Genomic DNA, 21,814 nt, shown 5'->3' with positions numbered 1-21,814 from the left:
TGACTCTAAGAAAAATCTATGGAAATTAAATAGAAAGACCCTATTAGAAAAGACGAACTCTCCAAACCAATCCAAACTGATCCAATCCAATCCAGTCCAGTCCTCCACTCTAGGGTTCTGTGGGCAGAGAACAGGCCGTGTTTGATTGGCAGTGCTGCAGTGACTCTGTGCCGTATGTGCGTCATGCACATCGTGCAGAGGGGTGAACAGAAAACACTGGAGATATCTTTTTAAACTTTGATTCTATAATTCTAAAAAACAAATCTTTCTCCTCTCAGGGAAAAAAAAAACACATAGGAAAATGGAATCTTCAAATATGATTAAGATTTAAAGTCGCATGTAAGAAAGGGAAGGGGTTTTGACACCTGTCCTCTTTCCAAGCAAGTGACTCGTTACATGACTTACCATTGCTAATGCCCTGCAAATGGATTACAAATGTTCCACGACATAATGGTTGTAAAATTTAAATCAAATGAATATTTCAATGCTATTAGAATTTTTAACTCCAAACTTCCCGCGTTAGGTAGTTATTACTTTATTTTATGAAGAGGAAGATATAGATATTCGCACACACTCTTATTTTATCTATATAAATAATATTATATAAAGTAAGTGTCCCATGATACCTTCCTGTTGAACTACAGTACTTCATTCAAATGCCACTTCAGCCTGGTTTATCATCAATGCAGTTTTGGTTTTATGTGCATTAAAATACTTCAGTTTTTATTTCAGTTTAATTTGTTCTATTTCATATGTTTCTACTAACAGAGAAGGCATATATAACTGTAACTTTTATTATAATTATTGTTTGAGATTAGGTATTCCTCCATGGAAATAACTGATTTCTTTATTTTTCTTAATCTATATTTATTAACAGCTTTGATGTTAACAATTAGTCAAACTGATTCTTAATGAAATTCCATAAAAAATGATTATTTTATCATTCAGGAAGGATTTTCTTAAGGACAAATAAAATTGGAAGATAATTTAATTAAATCAATACATTAAAGAGTTCTTCTGGTCTAAACAGCTTAAGGACACATTTTTCAAATTATTTTTATCTCACAATAACAGTAATAGTTTATAAAATTTTGAGAACTTCAAATTAATATTTCATTATGTCCTATACTGTTTATCCTAGGCCAAATTTTTAAATCTTTTTGATGCAATTTGCTTACAACACTTTTACGAATGTAGAGGAGCTCTCTTTTTTTATTTTTATTTTTTTTGCGGTACACGGCCCTCTCACTGTTGGGGCCTCTCCCGCTGCGGAGCACAGGCTCCGGACGCGCAGGCTCAGCAGCCATGGCTCACGGGCCCAGCTGCTCCGCGGCATGTAGGATCTTCCCGGACCGGGGCACGAACCCGTGTGCCCTGCACCGGCAGGCGGACTGTCAACCACTGCGCCAGCAGGGAAGCCTGAGGAGCTCTCTTAAATACATTTCCTAAAGTAATAAAAAAGTCTACTGTCCTTTACAAATTTCTATTTAAATATTAATTCATATATTCAGCACATTTACTAAATAATTATGATGGGACATAGTTTGGGACATGTCAGCGAACAAAACCCTGCCCTCAGAGAGCTTATGTTTAAGTGTATAAATAATAAACAAATACATAAATTAAGAAGTATAGTGGGAATTGATGTAGGCTATGGAACAAAAGGAAAAAAATAGAACAGGGTAATGAGGTAGAGGAATGGGGGACTGGGGGAACAGGTTGAAGCTTTTTTGAGGTTGATTACAAAAATGTGGTATTGTGCTAAAGATGGTGGACAAGTCTGTGCTATTAATGGCTAAAGCTAAAGTGTCTTTAACATGTCTTGTGGCAACTGCAGATTTGCTTATGTTGTCAACCTGCATAGAAAGTGTCAGTGTAATGTCTGAGACCAATGGAACAAACATAATAGAAAAGGACCACTTTTTAAGTAATATATTAAAGTCTATTACTGCATGCACTAACAAGGAAAGGGGCATAGCAAAAACACCAATCCAAAAGATCACTAAATCAAAAACATTTAAACTATGGAGTACTGACTATATGGACATTAGTAACTGCACTTAGCTAACAGTTCTAGATACAATCCTTGAAGAGGAATGTTTAGCAGAATGTTTTTGTTTTACAAAGAAACAGTAAGACAAACTACTGGTAATAAAATAAATAAAATATTCAACTTGGTATATTTGCACTTGAAAAGGAAAAAAAATGATACTACAGAAGGCACTGCATGAGTCTTCACTGATGATACAGATGCACCAACAGAAAGGTGTCAAGTTTTTACATCAAGAGCTCATTCTAAAACCCCTGAGTATTAAGTCACTCCATTCCATTCACGGATCTATATTCCATATTAAATTGATGCTATCAAAATGGCAAGTCTGATAAACTCAAAGCTGCTAGAGTCCTGCCTGATTTCAGTTTTATAGGAAGAAATGCTAGTGGAGCACATCACTCTTGTTGTGTTAAAAATAAAATAATGTGTGAGAAAACTAGGTTTATAGCGTCAAAGCAGAAATGCAACTTTACAAAATTATGGTTAAAAACAGTTCATTGGTGATGTCTGACTGTGTCACACTCTGAACACTAAAGTAGAATACTTAAGACTAGTGGCATGTAGGTATCATTTTAAAATACTTGACATGAAAATGTGTGATAGACTTAAAATCCATACTTACTATCAAAAGAATGTTCAACGTTACATTTGTAAATGAAAGAGTGAAAGACCTTTAAGATATTTTAAATGTCCACGTACAATTTAAAGAATTGTTCAAACTCTGGTTAACAGAAGGAAAACAGTTCCATTGATTGGAGAAAAGCTAGTACATAGCTTTTTGCCTTTTGCTTCCTGCTATTCACGTGAGCAAATTTCTCATTATGGTGAAGTATTATTCAGGAATTACATACAGCTATTTCAAGCATAAAATCATAAAATTTCAATACTTAATGTATGCCTTGGTGCTTTCTTTTCTTTATCACAAATACATATTGCAAAAGCATGTCATAAATGCTTTCATTTAACTTGACATTGATACTTTCTAGCCCCCTTAACAACTTATCCTTGGGTACTGTGTAATTCTGTTGTCCCAGGATAACATGTCATGAAAAAGGTTTGGAAGCATTAGCATGGCTTGTTTTAATGGACAGTTTCCCCAAGTTGGAGGTCTTAAATGCACTAAGTACAGTAGTAAAACAAAATACAGAGACTTTAATAGAGGGATGCACTTACCTTTAAACTTGGATCTCATGGAACTAGTAAAATCTTTAAAAATACACTATACTACCTTAATCAAAACTCATCATAGATTTCCAAAATGTATATAAAGTTAGTGTGCTTTTCCTCTATACAATATGGATACAATTCCAACTTATTATTTTCTCATACTATAATTTAACCAGAGATTCTTTCTAACAGAGCAAGAATAAAAATATCCATTCAATAGTTTTCTTTTTATATATGGAACTTTATAATTTACTAAATGACAAGTTTAAAATTTAATAATGCACCTATTATCACTAATCTCTCATTCAGTTACCATTAGGTAAGACAGCAAGTATTCGAGAAAATGCCAAATCTATATCTTCAAAAGGAATCACTCAAAATTGCATTCAGATAGAAAACGAATATTGAGTACATAGCGCACTCTACAAATAAAATAATAAGATCCCAATGAATTTAAATAGGATTTTCCTTAAAATTTAAAATGCTCCTTTAAAAATAGACTAAAAAGTCTTACAGAAATATGTAGTCTTGGCAACCAAAGGAAAGCAGAAGTCAGAAGCCTGGAGAACTGCTGAAGAAATCGGAATGTTTTGTCTTTGTCCCCCAACATTATTATGAACAAAGAAGATACAAACCAGTCATGGCCAGTGTAACTCCCCTGCAAACAGACTGAAAAGCACAGTTAAGGAACTTTTATAATAGTTTATCTTAACATGGTGAGATATAAGAACTCCATAAACATTCATTTCTACAATCTCAGGAAGGAGATACTAAGGATAGTTAGTCCTTTTGTCTTCAACCAATTTATAAGCTATTGATATAAAATCAAACTTTATTAATAAATCACTTGCACAGTGACTATTTTAATGTAACATGTGCGCTGACACGCCCAGTGGAGGCCAACAGCACCAGCAACGGGAGGAAAAACTATCTGTTCCGTGGAAACACACTGTTCAAGTCACTAACACAATAGTACCATCCTTTCTCTAGTTTACGTTGTCTGCCAAATTATTAGCATAATCAAGTATAAAAAAAAATCCACACATGTTGAGAATTCAGTAATGCAAAAGATCTGTATACATTTTTTTCTTAAAGTCAAACCCTATTTCTGAAAGATAACCAATTCAAATAAAATAAATGCATGTTTTATTCTTATTCTAGATTTACTAAATCTAGAGTATTATACTGATTTACTAAACCTATTTTTAAAACCTCCTTATATATAACTGAAAATACATTCTAATAACTTTACTTATTCATTTAAGATTCAACTAATAAAATTTAATAATTACTACTCAGACTAATGAAGTACATATTTAAAATATAGAATAAAATACCATAAAGGTATATCATAACAAATCACTAATATAGGTTAAAGTATTCTTTTCCTATTAATGTATTAAAGTACCCCATCAAAGAATTCTGAAAAACATATGAAGAGAGTTCAAGTACTGTCAATTATTCGAAAAGGATATGAAGAGAAGATTTTACAGAAGCTTGCTGCTGTTTCAGGAATCTCTCACAATGCTTTAAAACCAAGGTAAGATCATTTTCTGCACCATCTCTTAACAGGTTGAGGAACTTGCCATACCTGTAAAAGCCCAGAAAACATAATGAAAAAATGTCAGGCCCTGCATTGTAAATTCATTTTTTAACATTCATCAAAGTGTAGTTCTCTTGAGATCTCATGGTTTTAAGTTTTCAAATTTCTACTTTTAGCATAACTAGTTATACAGAGCACTTATGAAAGAATAACACTCAATATATGTACCTGATAATTATGATCTATTGGAATTAGCAGTATTCATCTGGTAAATACAACAACTTTAAAGGAAAATGAAATGGTTGTGAAAGAACAAAACATGGATACTATAGATGAGTAGTAGAATATAAGCATTTTTTCCTGAATTTAATCTAAAACATGGAATGTTCACAGGCTAGGTTGACATAATGTTAAGTTTAGAGTTCATACAGCCCGATGGTTCTATATGAGGGTGGCACCTCCCCTAGGGGCTAGTTTGGAAATTTACGGGAGTGCTTTTGATTGTCATAGTGACTGGGGGACTACAGATAGTTGCTGAGTAAGGGCCAGGAGGTTAGACATGGGACAGTCAGTCCTGCACAGTAACAACTTGTAAATGTCCTGCCTGTCATTTGCAGAGATGAAAAATCTGTTTATAATTATCTGAAATTAATTCTGTTTCATATAAAATCATAAAATATTAGTCATATATTTTATTATACACTGAATGAAACCATGTGTAAGTTAGGGAAAGATAGTTCTTTTGCTTTGCTTGAAGCTTTACTAAGACTTGTTCACCATTTTGCAAAGTCACTTTGCCAGTGGCAACCCTCTTGTAATATTTGATGCACCAAAATAAAATCAGTCTATTTGTAGCTGCCACAGCTACAACGATTCTAAATGGGTGCCAGCTATTGTCTCACTACTGGCACCGCAGTAGTATACAAATGTTTCATTATAAATCACTTTGGTTATCTCTTAACAGTAAGACATTATGTTGAATTAAAAAAATATATGTGACTAGACTGCTCATATTATCTATGGTTTCCATTTCAGAATGGAAATAGGTCATTACAATATAAAAGGCGGGTACAGGGTCACAAAACATAATCAATGGGTTATATACCCTATGTGATATAGGTGGGTGAGCTAGAATTACTATCATAGTTTTTGTTATAATGCTATGGATTTACACAGTCTTTTTCATTTTTATTGTTATTATTATTATATACATATTTTTTGCTGTGTTAGGTCTTCGTTGCTGCACGCGGGCTTTCTGTAGTTGTGGTGAGCGGGAGCACTCTTCCTTGAGGTCCGCGGGCTTCTCATTGCGGTGGCTTCTCTTGTTGTGGAGCATGGGCTCTAGGTGCATGGGCTTCAGTAGTTGTGGCACACGGGCTCTAGAGTGCAGGCTCAGTAGTTGTGGCGCACGGGCTTAGTTGCTCTGCGGCATGTGGGATCTTCCCGGGCCAGGGCTTGAACCCGTGTCCTCTGAATTGGCAGGCGGATTCTTAACCACTGCGCCACCAGGGAAGCCCCAAACAGTCTTTTTTAAAAGCTTTCACATGCATCTTTTTTACACTTGCTTCTGAAGATGACCCAATGAAGTAGACAGAATGGGACTATCAAGATTCCCATGCAATAATCAAGAAAAAGAGGAGTTCAAGGACTCAGACCTTAACTCTCAGTCTGTTCCGCTTGTCCATTTCTTTTGAAAATTATAATTTCAGTACAAAAAATTCAAACTACTATAATTGGTTTATTCATTTTAACTTCTGCATCTACATTAAGGTACTTTTGTACTCATAACTATATCCTGACAGTAAAAACTAAACATATTTTAGAAAATGGTATGATTGTGCTACCAATGTGCTGATTTTTAAAATGTTATTTTTGGAAAAAATCTGACAGTCATAGAGACTTAAATACATTGTAGTTAGCCTATGAAGTAGTAATGAACTGTAACTGATTTACCTGCAAGGGTAATTCAATCATATGCCAATATCCTCAAAACAAAGTTATCATTTTCTGAATGACAAACTCTGCATTTAAAGCATACAAAATAGTTGATTGTTAAATTAAATACTATTAAGCACACATCAGCTAGACAAAACAAATTCTAGAAATGCACAGGGAGATATTTCCCTATAATATACCTGACAGTCATTTTAACGCCAAGCTGTTGCACAGATGAAAGACTTTCATTCTTCACATTTGCATCAGTAGCTATAAACAACAGAACACTGGGTTATAAACATTATAAAACTCTGCATAATAATCACATTTTAATTGAAAATTGATGAAAGCAATATTTTTACATATTTTAATGTAAATTTTGAAAACACACTGATGAATCCTGTTCTTTTAAGAGCTGTCAGTTACATTTTTCAAAGGAATTAACAGGAAACTTTTTACAAAATAACTTTTCTCTTAAAAAAAGCATTTAAAAGTATATTAAGTACAAAACAAATAATCATAGTTTTAAAACAATCTACTTTTACTTGGTTTTCAGGACACAAAAGCTGTTAACACAAAAATAGTCTAGAATACTGTACTTTCATCAAGCAATGCATATATAAGATTTTGATTTACAAATATAGATAAGTATGTCTGTTTACTTCTTAAAGATTTACACGTGAGTGTCAGGAAGGAATAATTGATATTATTCTACATATAATGTACAGCAATGTACGAGGGTGGACTGAACAAGTTTCTTCCCGCAGGCAGATTTTCTCTGTGAGGTATGAAGTGTGATCATCTACCAAAAGTGAAGGGGTTGTACAGTACAGAGGACTACAGGAGAGGCTGAAAGTTTGGATTAGTCTTTGACAACACTGGATGACCAAATTAAGCATGAACACTCAAAAGCATCACTAGATAACAAGGGGGATCTAGCTGAAACTTTCCATTTTTGCCTGAAGAAACTATAGTGTGTGCACAGTATGTGTGCGGATACACACACACACACAAATAAGGAAATTGTCCAAAATCACAGAGTTATCTAATGATAGGGAGGGGCAAAAGCTAGGTTTTCTGAATTCTGTATCAGCAGTTTTTTTTTTCCCATTACACACTGGTACATCTCATATTATTAACAATATACCTACTTAACTCATGAATTTATTCATTACTTTTAATAAATCCCTTCTTATAAAGTGTGGAGCACCACACTAGAATCTATGAGGGATAAAAGATAAGTCATACATCATGCCCTAAAAGAACTTTGCCTGTAGTGTCAGAGATAAAATGTGTATATAGATAACTCTGACAAAGATGTTTTAAAGCACAAAGTGGAACAAGAGTGGTACAGATAAAGAATTACATGAATTCATAGGAGGCAGAGATTGGGAAGAAGTGGCATTTAAACTGAACCTTAAAATATGGGTAGCCTTGAGATCTGCAGAGATAGGGAAGAACAAAGTAAACATCACGGTTATCAAACATCTACTCTTTAAAGCAACAATTCATCTTTCAGCACTCTTGGTAAAGGTAACCTACTTCTCCTAGTTTGCCTAGGACTTGCATGGTTTTAGCACTTAGTCTCATGGCCCAGGAACCCCTCACAGTCCCAGGCAAACCAGGCTGGTTGGTCACCTATCTAGCCTAGAGGGGTGATTTCTTAAAGAAAAATAAATTAAAAATTTAAAAGATAGGTGTCAGTTAATTTCTTGATAAGCTACATCTGAGTTTTACTTATCTAGATCAGAATACGGTCTCAGCAATATTGCTGAATTTCACCTATAATGATAGCAATTAAGCTACAGTTCATATAGCTTAGAATTCCTTGCTATTCATAACTCTTACTCTAACAGATGTACCTTCTGTCCCTAAGGAAGAAGGATACCAGTTTTGTCCTTCTCCTAGCAACAGGCTGAGCAATGTCTTCCCCAGATTTTTCAAACTAGCGTGAAGATGGTATTCCCCCACAATGCCCTCGCCTTTAATTACAGGGCTATGAGGTACTCTGTGTCTCCAGTAGAGAAAAATGAATCCAATATATTCAATACAAGGAAAGGGAGAGACATAGAAAGGAGACAAATTGCTAAGGACAGCTTTACACTATTACTGAATACTATGAGCCAATGATTCTGCCTCTTTTTCTGCTTAGACAAAAAAAGAAAAAAGTCTGATTTGGGTTTCTATCACTTGGTACTAAAACATATACCACAAATTATTCTCACTCACAAAATAATGACCAATATTTAAAAACTATTAATCATCATTCATATGCTCACCATAATTTCAAGTTCTTAGTTTCCTAAGTTTAAATAATGTAAAACTTTAGTGCTGTAGTGTCAGTGACATTGGCTGATTTTGCAAAATTTCAATAGTTTCAATAAAATAAACACTGACTTTATATATTGCTAAAGCCATGGAACAGACCTACTTATCAACTACCATAATGTGATATAATGACAAAAGTGATTTTATAAGCTACTACCAGACAATGTTAAGTTAGATTAGTTGATAACACTTAGAATGTAGTACACATAAAATTAGATTATTAAGCATAAGAAATATCTTTGTTAATATGTAGATTTGTATGCTTAAAATAATACTTATGTTTCCCTTTTGGAAAGTAGAATACATATAGATATCTTCACAATAGAGAAGTATGCAGTGAACTAAGAGTGCTAAGAATGGACATTCCCAATGTCATGGATTCTATAGATCAGAGTACCTTCTACCATTACAGTAAAGAATGGAATAAAGTCAAGAATCAAGATGAGAGAATTTGCCCAAAAAGACTATGACACTGAATATTTACATAAGGTTCAAGTTCTTAGTTCTTCACCATGGAAGAATAGCGTCTTTCCAGAGTGGCCTAGCTGTCGGCCTGAGATGACAGATAAGTTTCCTGATGTTGTAGGAATAATTTCCCAAGTCCATTCCCTCTAAAAGCTTATGATTCTGTACCTTCAGAGTGAAAACTTAACTCTGCACATTTCAACAGATAATGTTTTCCAATTGTGGCTGTATATCAAAATCCTCGGAGGAGCATTTTAAAAGTAAAAATAAATACTCCAGACTACTGAACAAGATTGCAGAAGGTGACTGTTCAGTCATTTGTCTTTTTAGAAGACCTCTACAGCTTACTTCTTGTGCACTGAAGTTGAGATCCTTAAAGGAATAAAACTGAACTTTAGAGACAGTTATAATTGGACAGTGATACCTTGCTCCACACATTTCACTTTAAAGAAGGTATCAGTTAAATCTCCAAAAAGACTTTTAAAGGAGAATATATGAGGTATTAAGCAGACCAAAACAAATATCAAATATCCACTCAAAAAATCACTAATATGATACAGATGTAGGTGACTTGAGAGTGAATAAAATTCCATTAGAAAAAGAAGAAATGAAAAGTTTCTTGAAGCAGTAATGAAGTCAGAAAATGGTTCACAGGTATATATTAAAAAAGAGGCTTCATGTTTAAATCTGTATTTGACATACAATATGACAACCTGACAAGTAGAAATGGATCTTGGGCTACAAAAGTTCAGTGAAATAATCTTTGTTACATTTAATCTGGACTAAAAACAATTTATGAAGCAGAAATTAAAATCTTCAGAAATAAAATTGATGGCGCAAAATGATGAAGTAAAATTTAATGATAAAAATGGATGTTTTCAGGGGACTCTGATGCATCACCGGTAACCAGTGATTTACTGAAATGTGCACAATAGTGTGTGGGATATGTAATAAGTGCTTAACAAACATTGAGTGAATGAATGAGTAGATGAACGAATAAATGAACAAACATCCAATGAACAACAAAAATTGTGCTTTACGTATCAAACTAGAAGCAAGGTGGAGATGGAAATAGATATGAACTTAAAAATTTTTTCTGGGGCTTTCCTGCTGGCGCAGTGGTTAAGAACCCACCTGCCAGTGCAGAGGACATGTGTTTGAGCCGTGGTCTGGGAAGATCCCACATGCCGAGGAGCAACTAAGCCCGTGCACCACAACTACTGAGCCTGTGCTCTACAGCCCACAAGCCACAACTACTGAAGCCCGCGCGCCTAGAGCCCGTGCTCTGCAATGAGAAGGCACCGCAATAAGCCAGTGCACTGCCAAGTAGAATAGCCCCCACTCGCCACAACTACAGAAAGCCAGCATGGAGCAACGAAGACCCAGTGCAGCCATAAATAAACAAACAATTTTCTGTATATTGAAATCAAGAAACAAAAGGATACCCCAGAGTCACTGTGAAGCACAATAAAATAAGTTACTGAATAAAGGCCAACCAAACAATGACACCTATAGCATCAGACTTACCTTACTCAACAATGCCTAATTCAATCTCAGCATTAATTATTTGCAATAACCAATCATTTTCATTATAAATATAATAGTCTCAAAACAAAATGAGTTGAAAAAATTAACTGAATGTTGACTGAAATCACTCACTTTGGTAATACATTCTGTTCTACTTTTAATTTGGAAAGCTAGCACAGAGCAGTGGTAGAAGAAATTAAATCTATTCTGCCTAGCACTTGGCTAATAGTGCGAAACTAAATAAATTTTCAGAAGAATAAACCGTATCTCCACTGGGGGACAAATCCAGTATTAGAGGAGCAGTTACAGCTTGGCTGTTGACTGAATCTCTTGAAGCCCTGCTATATCAGCAGTAAAGCCAGAGAACTCTCACCACCCAAAGAAACCAACCAGTCAGTCCATTTCCTCCTACCTTCCTCCTTCCCCAAAGTAAGCCTGAAGGTTCTGTTGCTTCTTTTTAAACATGTGGTTATCTATCCATTTTATTCAATTTCTACTGCCATAAAATTTAATTCCTTATGACCAGTAAACTAGCCTAAGTCTCAGCATCCCACGTGATATAGTCAGCACTATTTGGAGAAAAGCATTACTCTTTTCCATGTCTTTGATTATACAATTGCCCTTGCCTGCCAGACTCTTCGCCTCTCCTATTTCTTTCAGCTGTAATAGCCCAGGAGGCTGCACTAGTGCCACTCCTCTTGCTCTATCATTGCTTCCTCCCCTAATCTTCCATAATGGCATTAGTCAACACTGGTCACTCTTTCCACTGAACACCTGTGGCACATACCACACAACCCCTCATTTGACAAAACCTCAATTCAAATAGCATACTTAAAGGCTCTAGCACATTGCCTGAAACAAAGTAGCCAGCTGAAAAATGTCAGTTTTCCATTTCTTTATTTTCTATTTTACCATACGCTGCAAATTATTTAATTCATCATTTTAGGTATATGTCCTATTTCCCTTCCTTGAGGACAGGGTCATTCATATTATATACCTCCTTGCCAATTATTGACCATACTCACAAACACGCTCCATAAATGCAAAACAGAAAAGAGCGTATTTGCTGAATACCCAAAGGAAGTATAATGGATATTTAACTGTATATATTAATCAAAAGGTGAAACAATGATATTCTGATATTTTTTCCAAACTTTTGATTAATAACATAAAGAGAAAAAGGATAAAATTAAAATATTTACCACCCTGAAAGGACTACTTAATTTATCATTTCAAAGAAGCAAATGCAGAAGGAAAAAATCTCCAACTCATCCCAGGGAAATGAGCTGACAAATGGTTAATGCCTGTTAGGATTTGGAAAGATACTTGTATGGAGTTACAAACCACAAGTGTGCAGAACTTTATCTGTTTGTCCTCTTTCTTTAAGGTGATAAACAGCCAAACTAATTTGATTTTTCCAGAATTTGCAAATTTTATAATGGATTGACATCCTGAGGGAGCTAACAACAGATGGATGACTGTGTTATTCTAATTTCAGCTACCTTAGGGTTTAGCAAGCTGTCATTTTTAAGAAGCCAATCAATTTCTCATTCCAAGAAACAAGAAAAAACATTGAATATATCTATCCAGTGTCTGCTTTGAAACATCTTTTATATCAAAACATGGTTTTTGGTTATTTAAAGTAAATAGAGTGAAATTTTATAATAGCAAACCACTGTTCCACCAGCCAAAAAATAAATGATAAAGGATAACAATCAATCAACAGGAAGCCACTTTACTTTCATCTGTACTCTACAACGCCAGTGGATAGCTGTTCCGCTGGAGCCTTTAAAGAATTTAAATTCACATTCAGGGTTTATCTGTCTAGTTAATACATTCAACGAAGCCAACATCTGAGATCTCCCTCAGCATAATTTAGAAATATAACAGAGGGTAGTAAATGCATGTACACTGAGCAATCAGCCTTGTTGAGTATTCAGATAACATATACAACATAATGTTAATTTTAAATTATCTATAGAAAATACGACCCAATAGAACAATGTGCCAAAGTGAGCTGCAGAATTTGAAGACCATCATACTGAATCACGGGCCCAGCCGCTCTGCGGCATGTGGGATCTTCCCGGACTGGGGCACGAACCCATGTCCCCTGCATCGGCAGGTGGACTCTCAACCACTGCGCCACAAGGGAAGCCTGATACCCACCCTGGCCATGCAAATCTCCATGATCACCACTGCTTACTTGTTTCCTTTCTTACTCACAGACTTGATCATTAATCCCTGTATGTTTTTCACACTCTTTTTAAGGTTTGTTCATAAAGTTGTAATTTTCTTCACAGATGCTTTTCCTCAAAATTCTCTTGACAATTTCTCTTTTCTTCCCTCTGAGCCTCAGTTTCCTGATTTTAAATGTGATGAGTATGCCTACTTCAGAGAGTACAGCTGACCCTTGAACAACACAAGGGTTAGGGCGCCAACCCCATGCAGGCAAAAATCCGAGTATAACTTTACAGCTGGCCCTCTCTATCCCCAGTTCGGCATCCAAGGATTCAACAAACCATGGATTGGTAGTACTGTAGTATGTATTTATTGAAAACAATCTGCCTGTCAGGGGACCTGCACAGTTCAAATCCATGTTGTTCAAGGGGCAACTGTAGTTACAGGGTTGAATGATATAATGCACATCAGGTGCCTCGGCACTCTATTTAATTCACAAGCAGTGGTCAATAGTTACCAATTCCCTTCACCTACCTTAATTTCTGTTTAATTCTGCCTTGTATTTTCCTCTCATTTCTTTGCTTTCATTTTCTTATGATCACTTTTATCCCTTTCCCAAATCTGCATTAGATGTCACTATGATTTAATTAGGTATATGTTCCTATTTATTTTTGTAAATCCCAATAGATTTAGGATTGTTATACAAATGTACTGTGTGAATATGGATGCTATGTAACAGTATGTATATGTAACCCAATAAAAATATCTCAAATGCCATATTAAAGATACAGAGGCATTTGAGACCTAATGAAATAATTTAAATTAGCCATATACAATATAATATATATCAAAATGGTAGTTTAATGTGAATGCAACAGGAGCACAGAGGAGGGACTTCTGACTGGGAATAAGAAGGTAGGTGACATTCTAGCTGCAACTTCACAGTGCAGTTGGACATTATCATATGGGTGTCATGGGGAGGAAAAGGTTTTTCCAGAGGGAACAGTAGGAACAAAGGTTCAGTGATATGAATGCACAGGATGTATTTGGGCAGTGATGAATAACAGAGCTAAAAAAATTAGTCTGAGCCAGACTGAAAATGTATCTTTAAAATTTTTTTCTTTTTATGGAGATTTGAAACATTGTGTCTAACTTGAATAAATAACACATATTTGAAGGATGGTTTCTTTAGCAAACAGAAAAGTCATGTTACCCTTATGAGGAAGAGGGGCAATATCCCATGATGATCTATTATGAGCCTATGCTACCTCTCTGCTTTTTCTTCACTGTGTCTTCATTTACTGAGCCCCAGGCACTGGATATTCACCTTTGGGAAATTTTAGTTCTTCACCCTTTACACAGTTACTAAATTCATTGTCCTAAGGCACAAGATGAATCAATGCTCAGAAATCTTAAGTGTTTTAATTTTAACAGACAATAGAGTAAACCAACTGGTTGACACAGTATACAAAGCTTTTATCCTTCATTCTGCTATCCTTTTTTTCCTTTATTTTTTATTTATTTATTTATTTTGTGGTATGCAGGCCTTTCACTGTTGTGGCCTTTCCTGTTGCGGAGCACAGGCTCCGGACGTGCAGGCTCAGCAGCCATGGCTCACGGGCCCAGCCGCTCCGCGGCATGTGGGATCTTCCCGGACCGGGGCACGAAGCCGTGTCCCCTGCATCGGCAGGCAGACTCTCAACCACTGCGCCACCAGGGAAGCCCCATTTCTTCCTTTATTTGTCAAACATTTATTGGCACTGTTACTCTAGGTGCAGAGGATACGACAGGTAAGACAAGGAAACTACCTTACAGGAGTGTACTGTCACGTGAGGAATTAGACATTAAGTCAGAATATGAGAAAAACATGACAAAGAGATGTGTATTGGCTTTATATACTAAGCTGATGATTTAGTAATTTGTATTTTCAGCCCTACCTTCTCCCTAAATTCCAGATTCAAACAGCCAACATGTACAGAGCATGTCTACTTAAATGTGTAGTAAGTATTGGAAACATAACATAAAAGCAAGCTCCTAATCTCCTCTCTGAAACCTATTCTTTACCCATTCTTCGCTATCTCAGTGTTTGGTAATCCCATCCTTCCAGTGGCTCAGATCAATAACTTGGGTCTTTTGACTCCTTTCTCTCCCACCCCATATTCAGTCTGTTACTCAATTCTGTTGGTCCTATTTTCAAAATATACCTAGAATCCAAGTACTTCTAACTCCACTGACATCCTTATCCAAGCCACTGCCATTTCATCTTTTCAATAGCCTCCTAACTCATCTCCCTGCTTTAGCCCTTTGTTCTTCAGTCTTTTCCTGATACAGCAGCAATAGTGATCTTTTAAAAATGTAAATCAGAGCATGTCACTCCTGTGTTCAAGACCTTGCAATGACTTTAAAAACCCTAGATCAGGGAGTTCCCCAGCAGTCCAGTAGTTAAGACTCCGTGCTTTCATTGCCGAGGGCACAGGTTCAATCCCTGGTTGGGGAGCTAAGATCCCACAAGCCACGCAGTATGGCCAAAAGAAAAAAAAAAAAGAAAAAACAAAAAACCTATATCATCCTCTCCTCTCTAACTTCAACACCAACAATCCTTCCCCCCTACTCCTTCTGAGCTGTACTAATCTCCTTCCTAGTCACTTGCTGGAAGTCTCTCCCTCTGGAAACATCCATGTATCTTGCTCCCAATTTCTGCTGGTCTGAACACTATTTAACACTGGAACCGCCACCCCCAACTAGCACTTCCTAGACCCCTTCCCTGCTCTGCATTTCTCACTTACCACCATACCACTTGACATACTGAATCTTTTTACTTATTTATTGTTTGTCTTCCAATCAGAAGGTAAACTCTGTAAAGGCAAGACTTTTTTCTCTTTTGTCCACTGATGTGTCCAAGTGCTTACAGCAGTTCTATTATACAGCAGAGGAAAATATCCATTTGTTGAATAAATGAATGTGTATTTGGAGAAGAGAGGGTGAGGTTGGCAATGCTGCTAATAGTTTAGTGCCCCTGAAAAACAAATATGAGGCGTGGAGAGAAAGGGATGATGCTAGAGAAGAAAGGAGAAGAGTAACATAAGGCCTTGGGTACTATGATAAGAAGATTAAACTGTACGCGGTGGTCAATGGTAAGCTTCTAAGAGGTAGAGGAAAGAGCGGGTCAGATTTACACTTCACAGGTCACTCTGAAAGCAGCATAAAGAATACCTCTGAAAAGAAATGAGACTTCAATTAGAGACATCAGGTAAAGAGAATGTTGTAATAACCTAGGCAAAAAGTAATGGTGGCCTAAACTAACATAAAGAAGAGTAGAGATAGATATAAGTAGATAAATTTGAGCTATATTAAGAACACAGAATACAGTTTGGTGACTGGGGGGGAACCTGGCTTAGATGGACAGATGATTGCACTGCCCACAAAAATAGACAGTGTAGGAGGAGGATGTATCTCAGTGATGTACAAGAAGGTGGACATTTTGAGCTTGAGGGTTCTTTAGCACATCCAGGTGATGTTTACCAATTAAGCATCTGGAAATATGAGAATGAAGCTTATAGATCTTTGAGTAGAAGAGGTATATTTAGAAGTCATCAATATATAAGGTGGGTAGAACAGTACAAGCAGATGAGATCACTAGGAAATCATCTCCTAGTGGATAAAAACAGAAGAGTGAAAGACATTGGAAGATACTGCCTTAAGGAAAAACAATATTTAATGGGTAGACAGAAAAAAAAAGAGCTCAAAAACGAAGCTAGAAAGTTACAAGGAAACCCAGACATTTGCACAGAAGAAACTGAAAGATATCTGGAATGTATATGGCACAAAGGGAGAGATTTTTTTAGGGTGAAAAAACCTTGTGCATATTTGTGTCTAATTACACTCCTCTATGAAACATTATTTGCACATTGAGCACTTTCCAAAATACAAAAATGTTTAAACTGTACCTGTATATTCCACTGAGGGGAAGTAGCATTCAGATGGGCTTTCAGAGAGATGAAGGACAAATTTTTCAAGTAATTCTACTAAAGCTGTAATAAACAAGAGAATAATTAGGATGTTAAAGTCATCAGAGCTTCTTCACAGTTATGCTCTTAAGGGGGGCCAATTCAAAACATCATTGTAATATTCATAACAATGTTTCCAATGTAAACTAAATTTTAATAGCTTCACTGAGAACCTATTCAATATAAAACTGGAAAAGAATCATCTGTTATCTTTAGATCCTCTAAGGATTACTTCAGAATTTGCTAAATGATTTCAATTCAGAAAAAAATCACAAACTAGGCTATAATATCTTACCATCATCATTCACACATGCAGAAAAAAAATCATGTGAGCTCCAAGACCAGAATCAATGCATAGCTCACATCCCTTTCAAAGCAGGACATATTATGTGTTTTATGTACTTTGCAACAGACGGTATCTGTTCAAGGCAAGCAGATCAAAAGTAGGCTTGTCAGGGGCTGGGGAGAGGGAAGGATGAACAGGCAGAGCAGAGAAGTTTTACGGCAGTGAAACTCTTCTGTAAGACACTACAATGGTGGATACGTGTCATTACTATGACATTTGTCAAAATTCATAGAATGTGAAACATCAAGAGTGAACTCTAATGTAAACTTTGGACTCCTGATGATAATGATATGTCAGTGTAGGTTCATCAGTTGTAACAACTGTACCCCTCTGGCGTGAGACGTTGATAGTGGGGGGGAGGGGTTGTACATATGTAAGGATAGAACGTATGTGAGAACTTTCTGTACTTTCCACTCAACTTTGCTGTGAATCTAAAACTGCTCTAAGTTTATTAAATTAAAGAAAAGTTGAAAAGATGCCTGTCAATGTAATAGTATATAAATAATGCCACAGTATTTGCATATATTACTTCCCAAATAGATATAACCAGGTGGATTATAATTAATATGCAATCTAGAATTATTTTTGCTGGAAAGTAATATATCTGGAGGGTAACTGATATGCTTACACTTACAGAAAGTAAGTTTTAGTCACCTTTTAAAATTGTGCCCTAGTTATATTCAGGATTCTGACTATGGCCTGTATTAACTGAATGCACCCTTTTTCACATCCAAGTGCATTTTAAAGATATAATTCATTAAGGAAAATTAGTGTTAAACATGTCAAAAATCTAAAGTCAAAGAAGAATAACATATGCTTTCCAACAACTATAGGTCTAACAAGCTACATCTCATGATATAGCTTGAGCTATATCTCAAGATAAAAATGAAATTTTTTATTCATGGAACTCTATTCATATTCTGATTTCAAGTTGAAATGAATATTTAAAAGTATGAAAATGCAATAATCGAGGATCAGAAAGGACACCAGTATTGTAGATTATTTAAACTTATAGTTGTTTAGATTGGTTTTATCTTCACATACATAGGCACAAATTCTCCCACTCTTAGAGAAATCTTTCAAAATTTTTTTTCTATGAACCTATATGTAAATAATGGCCCTTAGGTGAGAGCTTTCAACTTCTACATGTTTGTTTATAAGTCACCTAATGCTGTCTCTTGAGATTATAATTTTTCAGAGTGTGTCGATGAAATTTAGATACAATCATTCCTAATAAGGTGTGAGATATACATTAGTAACAAAGATTATATAAAAATTTTAAGTGGAAATGTCCATTTAAAATTCAACTATAATTATTCTCATTTTAGCACAACCATATGTTTGTTACAAATTATGCATTTAAGCAAAGTGGCTGAGTTAATGGGAAAAGTCACAGCACACTGCTAAACAGTTATTTGAATCCAATGCCTGAAATCAGGTTTAGCCATCAGACAGCTAAACATATGTTAATGAAGACAAAATACACATCTTTGAAGCTGCTAAAACACAATGATTTGAAACTTAAGAGTCACCAGACTAACTGCAGACTCTGCAAAGCATACTACTTTCCAGCAAGCACTGATCTTGAAATATGAAATTATGTTATTAGATCAATATATTGGAGGCTTATAAAGTAATTCTATGCATCCTATATAAGGATGACATCACTGAACTACCTAGAGAAGGTTCTGAATTTCTGCTGATTCCAATATTTTTGCTTTTCCCAGCAACCCATATGAACAGCACTATGCACTTCCAAATATTTTGAGGGATAAGCTAAGCCATGGAACAATGTTAAAAACTAATCCATATATGGTAATTGAAGCCATGGCTACAATTTATTGGTATCATCTTTCTAACTAACCAAATGTAAGTGTAGCTAAACTGCATAATTACTACAGTGGCTGTCTCAGTATGACTGTCAATTCACTAAAAATTCCATTATCTGTGACTCAAGGAAATTAATTCACATAAAACATTTCTTAACTTCAAGAGTAAATTAACTCTAGGATATTACTATCCAGAAAGTAAACCTCAGAATATTGTTTTAAATGGATTTTTATTTTAAATGACAGACCTGGAATTTCAAAAGGACTTTAAATTAGGAGATGTCCTTTTAATTATACTTATTCCCTAGGGTTGGACCATGACATTAGTAGACTACGAAACCAAGGTTTATAATACGTATATAATAAAAGAGGACACGGGTTTTACTGATGAGGAAAAACTGAAGGCAGCTTATTCAGGGATACTTGGATATTGACTGTTTTCTCCCTTGGCATTGCCATCACAACAGCAGCTGGTTCCAAAAAGTTCAATGTTTGAAAACATACAAAATTTCTCCAGGATTCACTCTTTAATTCTTTCATCTTTTATCACTGCTGGCACATCACCAGATCACAAGACAATTACATTATGTGTGCAATTTTTTCCCAATCACCATCCTTCATGTAACCACCAGATGTTTGTTCCTGAACACTTCAGTATTCAGAACTTACAATTCTCATCTCTCTACCCTCCATGAAGTCAGAACTCTACTAATGTGTTTCAAGCACTTTACAATCTCACCACATCCAACTATGTTCACTTTTTATACAAATTATAAGCACAGACTATTTTTCTCAATGTTCTCAAGTAGTTTATATTCATTCCTTGTTTTTAAAAGAAAGTTTGTACAATTATAGATGAACAGGAGGTTGCAGGCACATGACAGAGGTAGAAAAATTCCTTTATTTAGGGTAGGTCTGCTGGTGACATATTTTTCACCTGAGAATGTATTGATTTCCTCAATATTCCTGAAGGCTACTTTCAAAAAACACAGAGCTCAGGTTGACAGTTCTTTGCCTTCAGCTCTTGAATAATGTCATGCCACTTCCTCTGTCCTCCATCTTTTCTGGGGAGAAGTCCACTGTCATTTGCATTGATTTTCCCTTGTAGCTATGGTGTTGTTTCTCCCTCTCTGCTTTCAAGATTTGTCTTAAATTTTCAGAAGTTTAACTACACAGTTGACCTTTGAACAACAAGGGCGGATTGGGGTGCCAACCCCCTGCACAGTCAAAAATCATGTATTGGGTTGGCCAAAAGTTTCCTTCGGTTTTTAAAGTAAAAATAAGATACATTTTTCATTTTCGCCAAGAACTTTATTGAGCAACATATTCACCATTTTGTTCCCCTACCGTCTGCCATTTTTCAGGCAGCTTCATAATTCCATCTTCCCCAAACTTTTTATCTTTTTGAGCAAAGAACTGTTCCATGTGCCTTTTACAGTCTGCCAGGGAATTGAAAATTGATCCATGAAGAGAATTTTGTAAAGACCAAAACAAATGGAAATCTGAAGGTGCAATGTCTGGTGAATACGGAGGATGAAGCAGAACTTCCCAGCCAAGCTGTTAACAGTTTTGCCTGATCATCAAAGAAACATGCAGTCTTGCATTACCCTGATGGAAAATTATGTATTTTCCGTTGACTAATTCCAGATGCTTTTCTTTGAGCGCTGCTTTCAGTTGGTCTAAATTGGGAGCAGTACTTGTTGGAATCGTTTGGTTTTCTGGAAGAAGTTCATAATAGAGGACTCCCTTCCAATCCCACCATATACACAACATCACCTTCTTTGGATGAAGACCAGCCTTTGGTGTGGTTGGTGGTGGTTCATTTTGCTTGCCCCATGATCTCTTCCGTTCCACATTATTGTACAGGGTCCACTTTTCATTGCCCATCACAATTTGTTTTAAAAACAGAATGTTTTCATTACATTTAAGTAGAGAAGCTCACGTGGAAATACTGTCAAGAAGACTGTTTTCGCTTATGTGGAACGCAAACATCAAAGCGATTCACATAACCAAGCTGGTGCAAATGATTTTCAACGCCTGATTTGGATATTTTGACTATGTCGGCTATCTCCCGTGTGGTATAACGTTGATTGTTCTCAATTAATGTCTCGATTTGATTGCTATCAACTTCAGCTGGGCTACCAGACCCTAGAGCATCGTCCAGAAAAAAATCTCCAGCATGAAACATCGCAAACCACTTTTGACACATTCGATCGGTCATAGCACCTTCTCCATACACTGTACAAATCTTTGTTTGCATTTTGGTTGGGTTTTTACCTTTTGTGAAATAAAGCCGAAGATGTGGCTTTTTTCTTTCATCTTCAATATGAAAATGGCTACACAAAAATTCATCAATTTTGATAAGTTTTGTTTTTAAATGCACGCTGATGTGACAGCTGTCACAATACAGTCTAACAAAATTGTTTCGAATGAAGT

General features: G+C 35.8%; 1 protein-coding gene across 1 annotated transcript in view; it reads right to left on the bottom strand.

Moving 5' to 3' along the window:
- The window catches only part of TBC1D32 (TBC1 domain family member 32), a 176,008-nt gene that overhangs the window by 26,250 nt on the left and 127,944 nt on the right, over positions 1 to 21,814 (bottom strand). The window contains exons 26-29 of the mRNA XM_024759058.1: positions 17,144 to 17,227; positions 6,899 to 6,968; positions 4,696 to 4,811; positions 3,735 to 3,889 (exon numbers count right to left, since the gene is read on the bottom strand). Coding sequence (XP_024614826.1) covers positions 3,735 to 3,889; positions 4,696 to 4,811; positions 6,899 to 6,968; positions 17,144 to 17,227 — 425 coding nt within the window. The remainder of the gene's footprint in view (positions 1 to 3,734; positions 3,890 to 4,695; positions 4,812 to 6,898; positions 6,969 to 17,143; positions 17,228 to 21,814) is intronic.

This window comes from Neophocaena asiaeorientalis, unplaced genomic scaffold, assembly GCF_003031525.2.
Source record: "Neophocaena asiaeorientalis asiaeorientalis breed wild unplaced genomic scaffold, Neophocaena_asiaeorientalis_V1.1 scaffold5, whole genome shotgun sequence".
Lineage (NCBI taxonomy): Eukaryota > Metazoa > Chordata > Mammalia > Artiodactyla > Phocoenidae > Neophocaena > Neophocaena asiaeorientalis.
Note: the sequence above shows the minus strand (reverse complement) of the source record. Positions and strands in the feature narration are given on the sequence as shown.